General features: G+C 34.5%; 1 protein-coding gene across 1 annotated transcript in view; it reads left to right on the forward strand.

Moving 5' to 3' along the window:
* The window catches only part of LEMD3 (LEM domain containing 3), a 59,039-nt gene extending 43,130 nt beyond the window's left edge, over positions 1-15,909 (forward strand). The window contains exons 5-13 of the mRNA XM_037136018.2: positions 3,424-3,503; positions 3,590-3,735; positions 4,684-4,785; positions 4,891-4,993; positions 5,646-5,824; positions 12,325-12,406; positions 13,332-13,437; positions 13,519-13,597; positions 13,740-15,909. Of these exons, the coding sequence (XP_036991913.2) occupies positions 3,424-3,503; positions 3,590-3,735; positions 4,684-4,785; positions 4,891-4,993; positions 5,646-5,824; positions 12,325-12,406; positions 13,332-13,437; positions 13,519-13,597; positions 13,740-13,903 (1,041 nt within the window). The 3' untranslated portion in view covers positions 13,904-15,909. The remainder of the gene's footprint in view (positions 1-3,423; positions 3,504-3,589; positions 3,736-4,683; positions 4,786-4,890; positions 4,994-5,645; positions 5,825-12,324; positions 12,407-13,331; positions 13,438-13,518; positions 13,598-13,739) is intronic.
* The last annotated feature ends 5,334 nt before the right edge of the window (positions 15,910-21,243 follow it).

Below are 21,243 nucleotides of genomic sequence, written 5' to 3' on the forward strand. Positions count from 1 at the left end.
ATCAGGGCAGACCCAGAGATTTACTGATATAGATTGGTTTTTAAGGTAAATGGTGGGAGCTTTGTGTGATACCTTTCCAACAGAACGATGTAATGAACGGGTGATTCATTTCCTAGGTCACTTTCAAAGTTTATTTAAATCTTTAAAACAATAAATGTGTTTAAGATTTGTGGGGGAAAGAAACAGTAAAGAAGATAGCTACAAATGTACCAAATTATGGGCCTGGATAGACTTTTATGGCCTGGCTTAGAATGCTAATCACTGTTAATAAAATTGTATTTTTGTAGAAGAACAATTGTTCTTGGACATTAAATAAGGGAGAAGTTTCATAATGATTACACTTTATCTAGTACAGCAAGTCCTTGAACAATGTTATTTAATTACTAAGTTGATGAGATGCCATAGGAACTTAACTTTTATTAATGGTAAAGTTGGTTTTGTCACACGACATTTCACTTAAGTTGCAGAACCTATTCACAATGTTGAGGACTTACTGTACAGTTAGTTTATCTCAGTACTTTCTTTGTGTTTCTTCTAGTATCAAAATGATCCAGAAAGGTAAATGGTATCAGACCCACTTCATAAAGAAACTAACACTTTGAGGGATTTAATGATTATGTAATGTAGCTAGTAAGTGGTACAACTTGGAAATTTATTTGTTTTAACACTGTTCGAAAGTCCTGTTTATAGGCTATAGGCTATAGGCTAGCCTTAAATTCTACATAGTATTGCAGAAATATCATAATCTGCATATTGTAGTAATACAAGCCGAAGCACATTTATTACAAAGAAGAATCAATGCAACGTTTCCAGCTCTATGGATAACCCATATTAATCTTGTTTTGTGGATTTTCAAAGTCCTATATACAGTAGTCATCCCTTATCTGAAGGGGATACATTCCACAAACTGCAGTGAGTGCCTAAATCTCAGGTAGCATTAAACCCTATAAATACCATGGTTTTTCTTATACATGCATGACAAATAAAGTTAACTTATAAATCATGGACAAGAAGTTAACTACAATTACTAGTAATAAAATAATTATAAAAATGTACTGTAATAAAAGTTATGTAAATGTGGTTATTTTCAGAGGATCACTTGCTGAAGTCTACATATAGGCTCAGTGCTTTCTGGTACAACACGTTGCCATAGAAATATGATCCATAGATCAGAACAGGTTTTCTGTTCATGTCTTCCACCCACAAATTTAATGCCTTTTCCATCTTATTAAGCACTTATTATACACTGTAGCCATAATTTTTGCAGTTTGAAGTATGACAGCAAAATTAGTATGAATTTCTTTTCATACTTTTCATAGCTAGACAATCATTCATATTGTAGATCTTTGCAACCTCAGCATTTTTCTTTCTTAATTAAATCAAGAACTTTCACTTTTTCACTTGAAGGAAGCACTTTAAGGCTTCTGTTTGGCATATCGAAATTGCCAGCATCCCTCTGTAGTACTTTGGGGCCATTATTAAGTAAATAGTTTTACTTGAATACAAGTACTTCAATACCATGACAGTAATAACTGCAAAAGCTACTAACTATTAGTGGCAGGGAACGTATTGGGTTTGTCAAAAAGTTGGTTTGGTTTTTTCTGTAAAATAGCTCTAGTAGCACTTAGTTGTCTTTAACTTCATTTGAAACAATTTTATTAGATGGTGTTGTGGCAGCTGTCATATCAGCATACATTTTTAAAAAAAACTTCTCAAAATTGATGAATTTATGGTAGTCATTTTAATTTTGAAGCTAGAAGAAAATATACAACATTTTGGCATATTCTTTGTTATTTCAAGAAAAGTAGAAATTCATTTGAAATGCAAGAAAAGATCCATGCAGTGTATGGAGAAGGAGCTATAATTGATCATACATGTCAAAAGTGGTTTGTGAAGTCTCATGCTGGAGTATTCTCTTTGGACGATGCTCCATGGTCGGGTAGACCAGTTGAAGTTGATAGAGATCAAATCGAGACATTGAGAACAATCAGTATTATACCACATGGGAGATAACCGATATACTAGAAATAACCAAATCAGTAAAGTTATTGGTGGAAATGAAAACTATCTCATTTTTGGAAAAAACTAAGGAGCAAAACTGAGGATAAAGAGGTATTGCTATAGCTTGTGCTTTGTCTAATCCTGATCCCTGCAGTCTAGTTAGATGTATGTTCTCTTGATGCTGCTTCATCAGGTTTTGTTCCTTTAGTTTTAGAATAATGATTATGAAATTTTTGTTTGATTTTCAGTCATACACAGGAGGTTTCTAGTAGCATGTTTATAACAAAACAGTAATTGTCTGAAATTATTTTTGCACAATTTTATTGTATAGCATTTTAAAGTAATATTAAAACTTAAAAATTCTTTATTTTCTAGTTTTTACTTATGAGTACATAATGTCAGTTATAAATATATATAAATGGAATGTTATAGTTTTATTATTTTAAGTATATAGCTACTTAGCTCTCATCATGATTATTTCTTAATTTATAATATCCCACTGAAATTATTTCATATATAAAACATTTTTCACTTATTAAATGTTTACATTGGCTGTAATTTAGAAAGTATTTCTAAATAAAACTGAAATGATCTTACTTTTTTGAATGATAGATGGCCTATAGTTATCTTTACCATCTGAACAATCCTGGTATTGATTGCACATAAGTAATAATGCCAATGTGAAGTTTGAAACCATGTCTGAACTTTTTCATACTTAGTCTTTAAAGTCTGTTGGTCCATTTTGCACTAGAATGGATCTTTTACCTGTACAAAATTTTATAATTCATGTATTCATCATTTAGAAAATACTGGTTTACTGGTTATCTAGATCTTCCAGATGTTGACACATTTTATTATGCCATACCCAAAAGTCAACCATTAATATCACACCAGTGTCATTGTAAGGGGTTTTGAATATTGTGAAGCTGTCAAGCTCATAATTATGGATACAAGTGTTTTAGAATTATACTTATTGTTTGAAAGCTTGAATTTTAGTCTTAGTACTATATAGTCAATTGTTTTTCTTGAGTTGTCAGACTTTATTCACTTGTTCAGAAAATCTCTGTGAAAACAGCCAAGTCTGAATACTTTGTCATTTGTTCCTCTAAAGATAATGTTCCATTTTTTTTAAGTGGTTAATTCACTCTTTTGATGATACTTTTAAAAAGGAAGTTATTTAAAAAATAAAACACCAAATCTATAAATATAAAAAAAATGGAACACAGCAAAATATTAACCACCCACAGTGGTTACTTAGGGTGATAGGAGAATGGTCATTTTCTTCCTTACTTTTCTGTAATGATAATACATTTTGTTATGCTATATGGTTTTAAGTGTTATGGAGATTATATTATAGGACAACTTACACATAGAGTTAAAGGAATGGGAATATTAATTATTATGATCTCTTTTTCTTATTAGGATTTAGGTCCTGAATATGAAGATATATTTAACATCTCATTACAGTGGATTTTCGAAAATGGAAAAGATGTTGGAATAAGGTAAAGGATTTGATTTCTACTTTGATCATTTTGTAGTGTAAGAAGTGATTTTGCTTCTAAACTTTCCCTTAATTATTTTTAAATAGGTGCGTTGGTTATGGCCCGGAGGAACAGTTGACGAATGTAACTGACGTGCAGTTTTTGCAGTCCACAAGGCCACAGATGTCTTTTTGGTGTCGTTTTCGACGTGCTTTTGTTACTGTCACTCACAGGTTGTTATTGTTATGTTTAGGTAAGTCGTTAGGATGAGAAAAAGATACCCTGTATTGTAGAATTTTTGTGTTTGCGTTTCACCAAATGCCATGTTTGAGAATTTATTTCTGTGGTAGTTGCCATTATAAATTGCATCCAGAAGTCTTTGCTAAGATATAATAAAATCGAGCTTTTTAAAAATAATGTTAGTATCTGTTTAGAAAACAGTACTTATTAGGGGTAGTTGGAATTAAACTTTGTCATACAAATGTGAAAGAAAAAGCAGGTGTGGTGCATAGATGGAAATCTACTTTAGAAAATAGAATAGGAAAATATAAGGTTAAGTTTAATTTTAAATAAAGTATTATAAATTAAGTTTATTAAAGTTATTTTTAATTTTAAATATGTCATTTACCTGAATGAAAATTTTCATTAAGATTCCTAGAACAACAATTTAAAAAAATTTAAAGATTCCTAGATTTTGTGTTACTATTTTGATTGATAATAAGAGTTTAGAAGTTCTTTTTTTGTTGTTCAATGCCTTTAAAAATATTTTATCTAAAAAGTAAGGTATGGTATGTTTAGTCTCAATATATTCATTTTTCTAATAATTATTTAAAGCTGTAAAGGAAAAGTGTGTGAAACAGTTATTTTATTTTCAAAAATTAATAGAATTTAAATGTTCAGTTGTCATAATTGACACATAACAATTTTAAAAACTCAAAAATTGAAAAAAGTTCGGTTGTCAATCTAATGTAAGAAGTGAGATTAAGATAAACTGGACTGTATTTAACATAAATTTTTTCTATGTAGTTTTAATGATGTAGCAGATCGAACCCACTATTAAAGGCTCGGTCCATTATCCCACTATGGCAGTTAAAATAATCACTGTAGAAACTGTCATAAGTTTTCTTTTCTCTTTTGCAATAAATGTTATTGAATGCCACTGGCCACAATTTTTAAAATTCAAAATATATGAATATTGCAGGAGTAGTGATGGTTTGTGTTGTTCTGCGTTACATGAAATACCGCTGGACAAAAGAGGAAGAGGAAACAAGGCAGATGTATGATATCGTGGTGAAGATTATAGGTATAGTATTTAAAAAAATTAATTTCTAGAATGTTATTATGTAGTAAACCGTAACATGATGACCTGTGATGGATTAATTTGTAAATGTGTTTTATTTATTTTCAGATGTTTTACGAAGTCATAATGAAGCTTGCCAGGAAAACAAAGATTTACAACCTTTCATACCTATTCCACATGTGCGAGATTCCTTAATACAGCCTCATGACAGGTGTGTTCAAAGCATTATGAAGTGAAGTAAATAGGAACATTCTTGTTTTCTCTGGTTGTGAAAATTACATTGAGAGTTACGACTCTTGTCAGCTAGATCTGTTTTACTCTACAGGCTTTATTTTTGTGCTCGAAACTTTCTGAATTCTTTTCTGTTACCTTCCTGATTTTGAGTTCCAAAGTGGGCACAACTAGACTTCTAAATCATTGTCACTCTAATAGATTTGATTCTTATTGCCAATCTCTATGTTCCTTTACTTTCATCTTGATTTTAAAAAACTGACAGTAGCCAGTGATGTTTTATTAATAACGTTTTCAAATACTTTGTTTTGTTAACAAAGCTTTTTAAGTAGAAGAACAAATAACTTCTTGAAAATAAAAGATGATGCCATATGCTAAAGCAGCGTTCTTAACCCTAGTAACACATCTGGGTAACCAGCGGAAATTTGGTGGGGGGGTAATCGATGCTGTGCTCCACCTCTAGAGATCGAATTCAGGAAATCTCAGGTGAGGTTCCAGCATCTAAATCTTTTTTGAAAAACTCCATAAGCAGTGATAAAAACATCTAGAGTTAACAATAATCACTACCTTATTTTACTAATATTTGAAAAAGATGACAAGCCAAGATGATAGTCATTTTGTTCGCATAATAGGAAAAAAATGAAGAAAGTCTGGGATAGAGCTGTTGACTTCCTTGCTGCTAACGAATCTAGAGTTCGCACAGAAACACGAAGAATAGGTGGTGCAGATTTTCTAGTTTGGCGGTGGATCCAGCCTTCTGCATCCTGTGACAAAATATTAGTAATACCTACTAAAGTATGGCAAGGTCAAGGTATGTATTGTTAAACAACAAAGTGCAAGTGTAAATTTTGTTATTTTTCAATTACAAAAGTCTTATGTTGTTTAAAATAGTTCAGTTGTAGAAGATACGAAAGTAAAGCTTCCCTTCCAGTTTCATCCCATAGAAGGAATTAGTGTTAGCTTTTTCTATATCCTTCTTTCTCCTGGCTGATAAAAATTCAAATGGTTTGTCTTTATTGTAATAGAATACTATATACATTTCTTTGATTTTTTTCTCTGTTCACTTAACAGAGCAACTTAGTTATTACCGATTTAATTGCACTCCTCCCTAATTTTCTATGCAAATAAGACATATAACTTGTGTTTTATACATGTATAGTCTGTCCAGAAGGTGTCCAGTCATGTAATAGGAAAAATAGAGACATTTATTGAAGAAGATACAAGAAACGTTGTATGTAGGACAACGATGCCTCAGTCCCCTTTAAAGTAGGCACCTCGGGACCTCACACAGTTCTCCCAGTTGCCATTGGCTGCACTGTCATATTTTTCTGAATCTTATCGGTATTCTGAAATATTTTCCCTTTCAAAGGTAATTTCAGTTTTGAAAAAGCTGAAAGTCGGCGCCAAATCTGGGCTGTAGTGGGCTGAGTCACCTGGGTGAATTGATGTTCCACCAAAAACTCTGCATGAAATGCATGAGCAGGTGCATTGTTGTGATGAAGCTGCCAGTCACCAGTTTCCCATAGCTTTGGACTTCTGAATTGTCCAGATAGTTTCCAGGGAAGAATGTTGAAGCTTAATGCAAAATTTGATGCAGATTCGCTGCTGTACTTGCTCAGTCATTTTGAATGTGATGGCTACACAGTCTGTACACCTGCTCACTCAGTGGGCATCTACTGCCCCCATGGACTAGTACAGTGAAGTCATCATTGTTCCTATATGTACATTCCAGCCCACTCTCCTTGGCTGCCGGGTTATAAGGATGTCGTGCAAACCATTCTTGTTACATTAACAGTGGCTGGACTTTTTCTGGACAGACCTCATATATGTGTGTGTGTACAGTAATGTAAAACATATAACTAGAATCACAAGTTTTTAACTGCCCCTTTTCCTAATTTTGCTTGCCTATCACTTTTCCCTTCTACCTGTGTATGCCCTGTGCCAAATAGGCATACAAATAGGCATGTGTTTTGTGGGAATTTTTGCTCATAAATTTTATAAATGTTTATATCATTGCAAAAAGCATGGGTATGTAAATGTATGGGAGGGTTTAGTGATTGGTTTCTTAAGTAACCAAATCTCTACTAGTCATAACTGTTAACCCACTTGAAATTTTTGTATCCTAATGGTTAGTAGAAAGGTAAAATCTCATGGTTAGTTTAATTTGCATTTTAAGACTAGCAGCGAGTTGAGTTTCTTTTATGCTTGTCAGATAAAAACATATTTATCAATGTTTGCTAAGCAGAGCATGTATGGGAAAGGTTAGTAAATTATTTTGAAGTTATAAAAAATTCATTCTCTTCCCCTTTTTAAATTTGCACTTTCAAACAGCTTCAATAATAAGCTTACATAGTCATGGCCTAAGTATGAAACTTTGATGTTGCCAAAAAGTACACTAAACAGTATACTATTTGCTTTTAACGGTGCACGTAGAAGGGCCCCTTGACTTTGGAAACAGAGAATTCAAAGCCAGTTCATATCTGATTGCTGTAACACCTGGTATGAGGGGTGTGGAGTCTTAGCCCGATCTCTTCATAGGGCCTGCAGTTGGTAGTTATGTATGCATTTGAAGTTCTAGAAGAGGCCATATTTTGTTCATAGGAATTTTTTAAGCATTATAGTTTGTCTTATTTTTGAAATGGGAGCCTTTTTAAGACAAATCTGAAGACAATTTCTTGACCAAATAATAATCCATCTGGTTCTTATATATTAGTGGTATGATTTATTAGGTGTGTTAAATTGAATGTTATATAAGCTCTAGGACTTAAAACCACAGACTGTTATTTTTACTTTGTCATTTTCTGTAGCCAGGACTATACCAGTGTGATATAATACAAGTTTGTCCGTTATAGTACTAGTAATATTAACATAAATTGATAGAAGATTTTTAAAGTGTCATACTACTTTTTATATTAGTATTTTATCAAGGTTCCAGTTCCAGTGTATTAAATATTCATAAACTAAATGCCAACTCCTGAACTATCTTAATTAGAATATTTCTAAATGGGCTATGTGAAGAATTGTACATTTAACCTCCTTTTACTTAACAGTCTTTGCTAAAGTTACAGGAATTAGGGGTTTGGACCCTAGAAAGGGACCCTAGAGCGGAATTGAGAGTACAGCAAGATACCTGTTACTGAGTTAGTTCCTGAAGGCAGGAAATCCTGAGGTAGAACCTAGTAGCTATTTGTTTGAAGTATACCCATTGAGTTTTTAGATGGTTATGATGATAAAACAGTCTATAGACTTCATAGCAAGAGAGATTGGAAATCTTTTAAGAATTTACCATAATAAGAATTGTTATAGGAAGCTAATAAGAAGGTGGCATATTCCCTAATGATAGCTGTAGATCTTTTGCCTCATTTTAAGAACATATAGCTCTAATGTAGAAAATTTAGTTTCAGCATTATATTTTATGCCATTAAGTGTATAGTCTGTCTAAATATAGCTGGCTCTGAGGTAGCTTTTTAAAAAATTAATACGTAAAATGAATCCAGCTTTTGTTTAAATATATCCTAACACAAATGTTATGCTGTATAAATATGGTTGCATACTGAGAGTTTTTCGTAGTTTATGTAAAAAGATAGTTTAACTTAAGAATAAGTTTGATGTTACTCCCCCTATAAATGTCCTTATTTAATTAAAATGTACACGGTTGGAGGGTTGGTAATTACAGTAGTCTTACGAATTCACTACCATTACAAGCTGTCATCATTTAATAGTATTTTCCCTAGTAATTGTTAAATAATTGATGTTATTGAATTAGTTCAGTTTCTAAATGATAGTTACATATAAATTAGATGATTATATAGTATTAGTATCTCTAAAGGCATTTTAAAGCACCAGTTAAAAATCAAACAATACCAGTTGAGGAGCCAGAGAACTATTTACGCTCTGACAGATGTGTTTGGAACAAATAGCATTGGAAGGATCCGAGGTGGTTCCTGAGATATGTGAGATGTATCATCCAGTAACTGTAGTATCCCTGCTTGGCCCAGGAGGTGATTACAATGTAGTTCAGGGGCCAAAGCATTTAAAATCAATTTGATCTTTAGAACTATTTTCTGACTAGAAGTGAGCAGAAATAGTTATTCCCAGCTCTGCTATTTTGTGTAAACGGGTCTAAGCTAGCATAATGGTGGTATGAGTTTTTTTCCTCTGGTTCATCCCCAGCTTTCTCAGGCCACTATGGAAATTTTGAGGAAGTCAGATTGTCTGCAACCAAAAGGTCACCTAAGAACAGAACCTATACACAGTTAGAAAAGTCTGAAAGGTACTAGAGGTTCACAGACTTTGTTGATCTGTGGTTTGGCAAGGATTTTTCATATCCAGTGACATTTCCTCCCCCCCCCCCCCCCCATGTCAGGCATTGACAAAGACATCACACCCAAAATGTTTCTTATCACTAGATACTTCTGAAATCTTTCATTGATACACTCTGGTTTTTAACCATAAACTCATCCTTTCAATTTTCCTGCTTTATATATTTGGGGTTGTTTTTTAACTCCTCAGAATCTCATTTCTTTGATGTCCCTACTTTCTCCAGTTCTTCACCCTTCTTACTATCTTTACTTCTATTGCTTTTCATTTTAGCTTCCGTGATTCATCTTTTTATCACTGTCTAGCTAGTATCCTTAAGTCGCTACCCCTCCTTCATCTTACATTGCTAAATTCCAGCTAAGAATGAAACTTTTTGTTTCTGCATGCCTACGTGCAAGTGTCTGAGCACAGCAGGAAAAAAATCATACAACTTGGCTAACTCGTACCTTCCTAAACAGTTAGGCCCTCAGCACTACCAGAGTTGAATGTTCTTACCATGTTTTACTACTCACTTCACTTTCCTCCTCTATTCCATAACAATTTTAGATTTCTTCCCTTCTTCAAACCTTTTCCTTTTTTCTCTCTTGATTCTCAGTTGATGACTCATGTAGAAGCTGTGAGATTGAACCTACCTCAGATTTCCATCACCAAATCCATAAAATTACCAGAATCCGTACTCATCCTCACTTTATATTGGAATTGAGGAGCTGTCTCATTTAACAGAGACCCTAGTCATTCCCTTGTCTTCTCAAGTACGGGGTTTGGCAGAAGGAATGCCTGCTTAAGTGTTGTTGGTAGAGTAATAATATGGGTGTAATAACTTAAAGTTTTAATTTGAACATTTCACTTAAAATGTGATATGGTGTGCTTGAGTGTGGTATTATTATGTTACAGAACTACATGGTTATGATTTTGTGATAAAGGAGCATTAATTTGTGCTGGACCCTGTATCTTCCCTTACTGTTTTATATTCCTGCTTTCACTGGATTTTTTAAAAAATTTAATCCTCATCCGAGGATACATTTATTGATTAGAGAGGGAGAGAGAGAAAGAGAAACATAGATTGGTTGCCTCCCATATGCACCCTGACTGGGAATTGAACCTGTAAGCCAGGTATGTGCCCTGACCAGGATTAGACCTGTAGCCTTTGGTTTTCTGGATGTTGCCCAAACCAACTAAGCCACTAGGCCAGGGCATTGATGGATGTTTTCATCAGCACTTAAGCAGGCTGTAGTCTCTCTCGTCTTTAAAATGGTGGTGTTGAAATTTACATTTTCCTGTAGCTGTTACCCTGTCTCACCTATTTACAGCCAAATAGCATTATAGAGTTTACTCACAAACTTTACTTTTTCACCTATCAGTTATTCTTCAGCTGACTCCAATATGGTTTCCATCTCCATCATTCTAAAGAAACAGCTCTCAAACTTCTGTATTGGTAAATCCGGTGGATTTTTTTTTCTGTCCTTATTTTACCTAGAACTGTTTATAATTTAGCCTGCCTAGAAACTTTCTTCTTTTGGTTTGGGGGCTGCTGCTTTTTTCTGGTTTCCTTATACCTGGAATCATTTCCTCAGCCTTCTTTTCCTGGACCTCTATGTATGAAGCTTCTCAAGATTATCTTCTTTTCCCATTCTTCCTGTCTCCCTAGATGATCTCATGCTGTGGCTTCATTTACCGTATATATGTTGATGACTCCCAAATTTATATCTTGAACTAAGTCTTCTGTTCCAGTTTTCAGATGCTTAAACCCAGCTATATACTTAACTTTCTCTACTAGGGGAGGGGCACCACAAATGCAGCATGTGTGTCAACTCAGTATCTTTTATCTGCAAACTGACCTTTCCTGCAGTGTTCCTGTCTGGTTAATGATACCTCTCCTTAGTTGGTTCTGCCATAAATCTGGGAGTCACCCATAACCTCTCTTTAAGCCTCCTCCACTTGCAGTTCTTTAAGTGAATCACATTGGATGTACTCCAAAATACATTCCAATTCTGTCTACTTATTTCCACAAGCAAGGTTGGCCTGTCTTATCCAAATTACTATCATTTCCGTCTTAGACAACTCTAATAACCTGCTAACTGGTCTCCTTGTGTTCACTTTTGCTTATATCTAAGTGATTTTCCACATGGTAGAGTATTTTTAAAATTGGTAACTTTAAAAGACAGATTTCGCCCTGGCTTATGTAGCTCAGTGGATTGAATGCAGGCTGTAAACCAAAGGGTTGCCAGTTCGGTGCTCGGTCAGGGCATATGCCTTGGTTACAGGCCAAGCCCCCTGGTGGGGGCCATATGTGAAAGGCAACCACACATTGATGTTTCTCTTCCTCTCTTTCTCCCTCTCTAAAAATAAATAAAAAATTTAAAAAGGTATACTTAAAAGACAGATTTCATTATATTATTCATTCCCCTCCTGAAAATGTTTGAGTGGCTTTCTGTTGCCCTTATGGTAATGTCTCAGTACTTTAATGTGGTCTGCATGGTCCTGAACAATCTGTGGTCTCTCTCTTCAGGTTTACCTTTTTATTGTCCTTATTGTGACAACAATGGCTGTTGATGACTTGAATAGACCAAGCTTCTACTTACTTCATGGGTGGTGTATAAGCTGTATCACCTTCCCTTGAAATGTCCTTTACACCTCACTTCACTCTGCCTGTTTAATTCATTCTTTAGGTCCCAGCATAAATTTTACTGCCTAGACGAAGTAATACCTGATACTTTCAGACTTGAGCTTAAGTTACTTAGACAGCTTTCTGTACTGTTCTTTCTTAGAATTTACCACAATTATGATTTCCTTGGTGACACTGTTTCATGTCTCCCCCTCTAAACTGTAGATTGTGTGAGAGCAACAACTCTGTCTTACTTGCCTTAACATCCAGGGCTCTGCCTCATAGAAAGAGTACACAGTGGATATTTTTGAATGAACTGAATGAGTGAATACCTTTTCAATAAAATAGAATAATGGCAAATAGTAAAACTAATTTGTTTTTTGTAGCATTTCATTTAGATAGAAGAAATTCACCACCAAACAGTCTGACACCATGTCTCAAGATTCGAAATATGTTTGATCCAGTTATGTAAGTATTATGATCAGGGGTATATGTAATTTTTATTTGGAGTATTTGGCCAAAAAATCAGTATTATGCTACGCCTGTAATTGAAAGATGTCTTTTTTTCCCCCTTATTCTCTAACTATAGAAATGTTATGTTTTTCTTTTGTTACATTCCAAGCAAAGGTTTGGCCAGAAGGCACAGATATAAAATGATTTGTAAAAATCTTGTAGATTTTTGTATTCACTGTGAATCTCCATAGCAGATCAGTGCTCAAGTTGAATTAATGACACACGTAGAGACAGTACTCTTTATTAGATAGAGTATTAGTACTCTATAAAGAGTACTCTTTATAAGGTCATTTTGTTCTATGTCATTTTGTTGCAGTGTTGTTGAGATTTGTAGTAACTTAACTCCTGTATAAATCAGTTAGCTTCTGGTAAAATTGATTGTTGTACATCATTTCACTTAAAGTCATAGTACCTATCAATGATGTTAAGTGAGGACTTACTGTATTTACTAAGAATTTTCCTTAAGTTTGGGGCTTTGAAAATGTCATTGAAAATAAAATAATATTCAGCATTTACCAGACCACTCCAACTCATTAAAGTGCTTATTAACGCTTCTGTAGAAAGAAAAAGAAATGACTATAGGTATGTAGGGTTTTAAACATAAAAATGACAGCACATTTGTGCTATCATGGGCTAATCCTTTGTTGCCTCAGCTTTGTGTGTTCTTACACTGGAAGGTGAGAAAAGGGCTGAGCTTCTGAATGCTAATATTTTTAAAATCTACCTACTACTAGTGCCAAGCATTTATTTACTACTATCTTTAACAATATGTAGTTTTTAAACTGTCCCCATTCTAGTAGGGTATATATGTTTTAAGAGACAAATGACTCCTTACTGAGTAGGAATATGGTTGTTGATTCTTGTTTTTATTATTTTTTAGGGAAATAGGGGATCAGTGGCATTTGGCAATTCAAGAAGCAATTTTAGAAAAATGCAGTGATAATGATGGCATTGTTCATATTGCAGTAGACAAAAATTCACGTGAGGTAAAGTAACTTTTACTATTGAATTCTATGTTTTGAGTCTGTTGCTGTTAAAACTAAAACTTCTTTTTCTAACTATTACAGGGTTGTGTATATGTTAAATGTCTGTCTCCAGAATATGCTGGAAAAGCTTTTAAGGCATTGCATGGCTCTTGGTTTGATGGTAAGAAATTTGAGTATTATAAACATTTTGAAGAGATAAATTATGGCTTACTATTTAAACTATACCAGATTTTAAATTTAAGAATTTTAAGTTGGCATTTTTAGAGTAATAACTTTGGATCATTTTCTTTATCTTACAACAGGAAAATTGGTTACAGTAAAATATTTACGACTAGACAGATACCACCATCGCTTTCCCCATGCTCTTACTTGCAACACTCCCTTGAAGCCATCAAATAAACACATGAACTCTATGTCTCATCTCCGTCTGCGGACTGGCCTAACCAATTCTCAAGGAGGCTCCTGAAAGGACTTTCTTTCACTCCTGGGACTGTTATTTACAATAGGAAAATTCGAAAATTCCTGTTTGGCTTCCTGTCTTCCTTTTAAAATGCTTTTTGTATGTAATATTTTTATTGAATACAGCTCTGTTTGAACGTTCCAGAAATCTTAAGGTTCCAAAGGGACTTAGCAGTGACGCAGCAATGCTGAGTAGGTAAATAATGGTTTCATTCAGTTTTTGGAGCTCATTTAAGCCAATGCATTTAAAGTTTTGCATGAGGAACATTGACTTTATTATGTATTTTCAGATGTGGTGGTGGTATTTTTGCACCAAGAAGTGTTTTGATAACCATACAAAAGCATGGTGAAGAGGCTTCTTGTATTTCCATAATTTCCTGTGAACTAACGTTGTAAATTCTTACATACAGTAACCTGCATAGTTCCTTACAGGCCAATGTGGTAAAACTATTCATTTCCCAATTTAACCTTAGGTTTCTATTGCTTGTAAGAGAGTCATTTGCAACAGCCGGAATATGGGAAAACTAATTTGGGTTTAGCGGTTACATATAAGTGGATGTACATGTACTTAAACTGGCTTTTGTATATATGTATAAATGCTGGTGGTGGAGAAAGTAGTCTTGTTTTGTGAGGATGTCTGCATTAAAGCAGTAAAATAAGCTTCTTATTTTATTCCTAATCTAATGTGTATATATGTATGTGTATATATGTGTGTATGTGTATATATATATGTATGTGTGTATGTGTATATATACACACATATATACATATGGCTGTACTATCACATAGATCACACAGCCAAACACCTGGAAGTATTAGATACAAGTTTCAAATATCTTTTATAGGTTTTATATAAAAATGTTGTGAGTATGATTTTGTGTGGAAGTTTCGATACCAGTTGTAATGGATTCAAATTTATGTGAGCACTAAAGAAGCAATTGGCAGATATTGGAAAAGTATTTTGTGAAAAGCTGTATTTATTATAAATACTAGGGCTATGATATAGTATCATTGGGATTAAGCAATTTTCCCAGTCTATTTATAATTTAATAAAATGTTAGCTCCCCTGTTGTATGTCAAGGTTAAAGCAGGGCACACTGTTTAGCAAAATGTGTATTTGAAAAATCATATTTACAATTTTGGGTCATGGAAGTTTGCAATATAGTAAATGCACGAGTGACCATTGCTTTGTGTCTCAATATTTACTTTGTTTCAGTAAAGTTACTTTATTATGGTTTTTTGATTTCAGATTAATATAGTTATGGAGCCAAGTTTACTTGTAATGTCATAACTTTTTTTTAAAACAAAACCCATTATTCTATCATTGTCAGTTCAAATGAATATGTGAAGCAGCTGAAATGTACCAATTTTGATTTTGTTTAAAGCTCAGTTTTCTGTTTGGTTTTAATTGTATGTGTGTTGGATTTGCAGCATGAACTTGCACAGATAATGCACGTTTCCTGGTTCAGTAAACATGATGCACACTGTTCTGTAACAGAAAACCCTATTGTGCCTTACCTGTGTGCTTTTGTGGGCACCATGTTTATGAGAAATAAAAAGTGACTTGTTATCTGAAGAGAATAAATTTTAAATTCTCGGTTTATGTCTCAGATGCTAAAATGTGAAGATATAAATATATATAATATATAAAATAACCGTTTTATGTGCATCATAGTGATTTATCTGAGCTTAGTGACCCCATCTTGTGACCTGTTGCAAGAGTGAATGTAAAAAATAGTTGTGGCATTTTAAAAGGTCGCCTTTTGATGCAGATACATCTTTATCTTGCTTCTAAAACATATTTCATGTAAACATTGTACATTTATTATTGTAATATATACTATTATGCAGCTTATTTTACCTGAAACTGTTAAACTGACCAAGATCCTTCCCTGCAAGACAGGTGGGAGTGTGTATAATAACTAGATATTTGAGAAGTTCTGAAGTTTGATGTAATCTGTTACTTGTCCTGTTACAAAAAAGGAAAAAATTAAAAATTTATTAGGTTTTTTTAATGCGTCTTGGCTTTTAGAAAACTTTTTAAGTGCCCTGTGTCTTTACTTTTTTAATCATTGAAAATAGGTGCTTTTATTTTATTTTATTTTTTTTGATCTGTATGTGTCTTGTAAAGATGGATAAAGACCCTAAAGTTCATTTTAACCATCTATTCCTCAGCGTTTTGCTTTTCCTTAAGAAAAGTGTCTTTTTTCTAACTCTTTAATGTTCGGATCCAAAGTGAGGGAAGAACGTAAATCAGCTGCATCACTAAAACACTTTAATTTAGCTAGGCTTTTTTTTTTTTTTTTCATAGCAAGACTTTCTCAGAAAAAAGAAAACCATTCTTTTACACATTCTGGTTCAAACTCTTAATCATAAACAAATAGCTTATGGGCTGGCTACTTTGAATAGCATTGGTTTAGATTTTTTTGATGATTTTATCAAGTACAAAGAAGACTTGAACCTTGGCTGGGTGGCTCAGTTGGTTGGAATGTCATCCCATGTACCAGAAGGGTAGGGGTTGGATTCCCTCCCCAGGCATGGAGTGGGTTTAAGGTTCAATTGACCTTTCTCTTCCACATCAATGTTTCCCTTTCTCTCCCTCTCTTCCTTAATCCCCCCCTCTCTACACACACACACACACACACACACACACACACACACCCCTCTTTCTCCAAAGTCAATAAATGTATCCTCAGGTGAGGATTTTAAAAAAGAGACAATGACTTGATATGTCAGTGAATTGGTAGACCTAGCACTGTTATATATTAGGGATGCAAAGATGGAAAGACACTTCTCAAGATGGTTACAGCCTAGAGAAAGAACATCAGGCAGTTAAATTTAAAATGTAGAATGGAAAATATAGTGAGAGAAAAGAGCAGAAGAAATTTTGAGGGAGAGGCACCTATGATCTTAAATGAAGAAATCAGCCAAGTCATATTTTCATTCAATTCAACATTAAACTCTTCTTAGTATAGATACAATAAGTCTCTTTTACCTTGAGTTGCCAGGGGAGCTTCTATTCTTATGATGAGCACATCAAAATTAATGTATGGAACCTGAGTTATTAACACAATCCATTTTCATACTCATTGGTCTATGGATTCCTGAATATCTTGTGAATATTGAGGCCTGATAAAAATGGACTTCGTTGTATTTTCCTTGTATGGTGTTCAGTGTTTGGATGACCAGTTGTGATTTCCAAGTAAACAGTGTGTTGATGTAGCATGTGTCCAGCACATTTCCTTTATTGACCTTGCAGTCTCACTCCCTGCTTCTAGTAACATCACTATAGGTCACCTACATGGCTTCTTCGCCCTTTTTCCCTAGACTTACCTCAGCAAATCACTTCTTCCAGATGACTCAACAGAGATGCTAAATCAAGCAGAATTTTGGTAGCCAGTTTTGGAAAGGATGTTTAGGAACAGGTAACCCAGTAAATTTAATAATAAAAACAAAATAGGAACTCGAAGTTTTGGTTTAAAGAAACAATGTCAAGGATACTCATTTTCTTGGTCTAGTATGCATGGCTAGCTAACTGCCTCTCACCCCACTGGAGAATATTGATGACTGCAAGTGCATCCTGATGGTAGACCAAGATCCTTTGGTCTGCCCCTAAAATCCTTTACTGTGCGATAGACTCATTGTGTTGATTCTTAGATTTTAAAACCAGTAGCATCTCTGTGCTTAGATTTACTTTTTCTTTCATGGGTGGGCACTTGAGACCCATTCCCCTGACATTGGAGAGACAGCTATCTAGGCATAGAGGGCACATTAAAAAAGATAGGTTGATGAGAAACCACCTAGTGCATTTATAAACTACAAGCAGTTTTTATGACTGAGTTACTGAGTATAAGACTAAAGATAGGCAATACTCAGATCATCGAAGGCTTCATAGATCACATGAAGTTTGGATATTGGTTGGTAAAGGGAGTTTAGGTGAGAGTTTGTTGGGATGAAAAGGAAAGGATTTGAGGAATATCTAAGGCAGAACGGGAAGGATTTGAGTAGTTGGATATTGAGAAACATTTTCCAATTTTCTATTGTGGGAACTCTGACAATCCCAACATTTGAAGACTCGGTGATAAGTAACAAATTGGGAAAGATGATAAATTGAATTTTTGGACATCTTGAGATTGGGATGCCAGTGGAATATTCAAGTGGATGTTTTTAGCAGTTGAGTTGGATTTCTAATTCTGAGGTATTTTGAGAGCGATCTGAGCTAGAGATACAATTTGGGAGTTAAAAACCACACAAATAAGTGAGCCAGAGAGTCCCTGTAGAGGGTGAAATTTAATTAAGTCCTATTTCTACTATATTTAGCTGTGTGGCCCTTAGGTGGGGGTTAGGAATGGGGTGAAATATTAAGGAAAACTTGAAACGAATTTAGGGAGGTGGAATTTGAAGAGGTCTTTAAATGGAGTAAAGTTAAAGTAAAATTTTAGTACACTATATTTTTCGGACCATAAGGCACCTAGGTTTTAGAGGAGGAAAATAAAAAAATTTTTGAAGCAAAAAATGTGGTAAAATATTTAATAACATAAATAGCATAGTATTTTACCAATGGAAATGTAAACAGAACTAAACAGCAGCATTAACCATTATTCCTCCCAAATTTGGGCGGGGTGGGAGTGTGTGTGGCGGAGTGTGTCTTATAGTCTGAAAAATACGGTAATTTCTGGTTTGAGCAGCTGGTATTAGATGGTGACATTTTTACTGGTTTGTGGAAAAATTAGATATTGAGAGCTGTGACTGTCAAAAGAAGGGATAAATGCAAAAACTGGTCAAAGTAGGAGTTTGTAAATGTTTTGCCATACACCCCAAGTTAGAAACTTGTTCAAAGTTGTTATTATACAGCCATTGTAAACTAGTCAAATCTAACAGGCCCGGAAACCCTTTTTTTTGTTGTGGTTGGGGGGGGGAACAGGTAACTTTATTTCTACTTTAATTCATGGTTAATTTTAATTTTTAACCTTTATAGGGCAGTCTTATTTTTATTTTTCCAAATGCTGCAATATTTTCTTTTATCATAAATACTAATGTGCACAGTGTTAACTTTTAGTGGCTCACTATTTACTATTGAACAAAAGTAAAACTTGATGTTCAAGGCCTTGCCTTTACCTAGACCAGCGCTGTTTAACAGATATATGTCAGCCATGTGTAATTTAAAAAAATTTTTTAAGTGTCAAGACAATTTTATTTGTTTATTTAAGATTTTATTCATCCATCTTTAGAGAGGAAGGGGAGGAAAGACGGAGAGAAATATCAGTGTGTGGTTGCCTCTCCTGCGTCCCCTGCTGGGAACTGGCCTGCAACCCAGGCATGTGCCCTGACTGGGAATCCAACTGCAATATTCTGGTTCGCAGGCCTGTGCTCAATCCACTGAGCTACACCAGCCAGGGCTTGTAATTTAGAATTTTATATGGCCACATTAAAAAAGCTGAAATGAACTTGCATACATTTTACTTAACCGTATATATCCAGGATATTATCACATAATCAAAATTTTTATTACTGAATGATTTTATATGCATTGAAATCTAGTGTATATTATACTTACAGCAAGGATAATCCAGGGTTATGTCACCTTCATTGCTAAAACTGGTACAATTGGTCACCTTATTTGTAGCTCATCTCAATTCAGATGCTGTATTTTCATTGAAAATACTTGATTTATATTTAGATTCCATAAAATCTATAGTTGGGAAAAAGTAGATTCCCATATTCCCTGAATTTTTCCAAACATACTTAAAGTTTTTCTGTAATTGAATCAGTTATCAATTTTAAAATTTAAATTAAATTTTTTAGTGCTCAATAGCCACATGTAGCCTGGGGCTACCATGTTGGCAGAGAAGATCTAGCTCAATCTGTGCCTTTTTTATTAGATCCAAGTCCTCATGCAGCCACAGTGCCCCAGCAACACTGCACTGCTTGCCTCTTCCATGCATGTCTAACTTTCGCTTGAGTCTGCTTTTGCTGTCATTGTTCATATTGGGGTTTATGTATTTGTTCATTTATTTGCCTGAAACGTCCTTCATTTCCTGTTTCTATATACCCAAATCTGTACAAACGCTTCCTCCAGGAAGTGTTGCTTATCCCTGACTGGAAGTAATTCCTACCATGTGCATTCCTGAAATATGCAAATCGATTTGCATTTCTATCTGATTTATATTTGATTAGCAGTTTCTATATTTCTGCCTTACATGGTGTTCTCAGTCTGCCCTAGTTTAGCTTCTGTTATCACTCCTCTGAAATTGTTCTAGAGATTACCAGAAAACCTATTTTCGCCAAATTCAAGATTTATTTTGTGTCCTTTCTTGAACTCTCAGTACCACCTGCCATAGCTGATCATTACTTTCTTATGTCAAACTTTCTATTAGAAAGTAATTCACACATACAAGGTTATATATATAAAGCATATACTACATTTTGAAGTAGCGTATGCTCTCTATATATAAAGTACACCAAGTGGAAACTCCTAGTTGGTGAAGCACACCAACTAGGAGTATCCAACCTTTTGGCATCTGTGGGCCACACAAAGAAGAGGAATTGTCTTGGGGCACAAATTAAATACATTGCAGCACGTAATCACAAAAAATATAATATTTTAAGTAAATTTATGACTTTGTGTTGGGCCGCCCTCAAAGCCGTCCTGAGCTGCATGTGGCGCGCGGGCCGCAGGCTGGATGCCCGTTACGTTAACTTTGCAGCACCTCTGTGTTCCCTTGTCGGATGCTTCTCCTTCCCAACTCCCAGATAACCCCCGTCTTGAATTGTGTTAATAACTATTAGAGTTTTACCAAATACGTGTCTCTACCACGTAGTTCAATTGTTTCTGCTTTTTTGAGCTCTTATTTCTATCTGCCTATCCACCTACCTGCCTACTGACCTGCCCATCTACTTACCTATCTCTTCAACCTACCCATTCACTTGACACCATCATATCTAGCCTGGATTGCTGCAGAAACCTAAGCTGGTCTCCTTTTTCCTTGCCCAGCTGAGTTATTTTTGATCTTTCAATGAATAGTCAAATTATTTGTATACTTCAGTGACTTTTTTGCTCAACATTGTTTTTGGTATTCATCTGTATAGATGCGTGTAGCCATCACTTACTGTCATGGCTGCATAGTACTGTATTGTGCCGTGTATAATGTGCTCGTGTATAATGCACGCCCACGTTTTAGTGCCAATTCCCATGTATAATGTGCATCCTTATTTTCCCTCAAAAATGTGGGCAAAAAAGTGCATTATACATGCAAAAAATGGTATTATATATTGCAGTTTATTTGTTCAACTATCTATGGACATTTGGATTACTTTCAGTTTTTTTACTATTATAAACAAGGTAAC

Source organism: Artibeus jamaicensis, unplaced genomic scaffold, assembly GCF_021234435.1.
Source record: "Artibeus jamaicensis isolate MK-2021 breed Jamaican fruit bat unplaced genomic scaffold, CSHL_Jam_final contig_233, whole genome shotgun sequence".
Classification (NCBI taxonomy): Eukaryota; Metazoa; Chordata; class Mammalia; order Chiroptera; family Phyllostomidae; genus Artibeus; species Artibeus jamaicensis.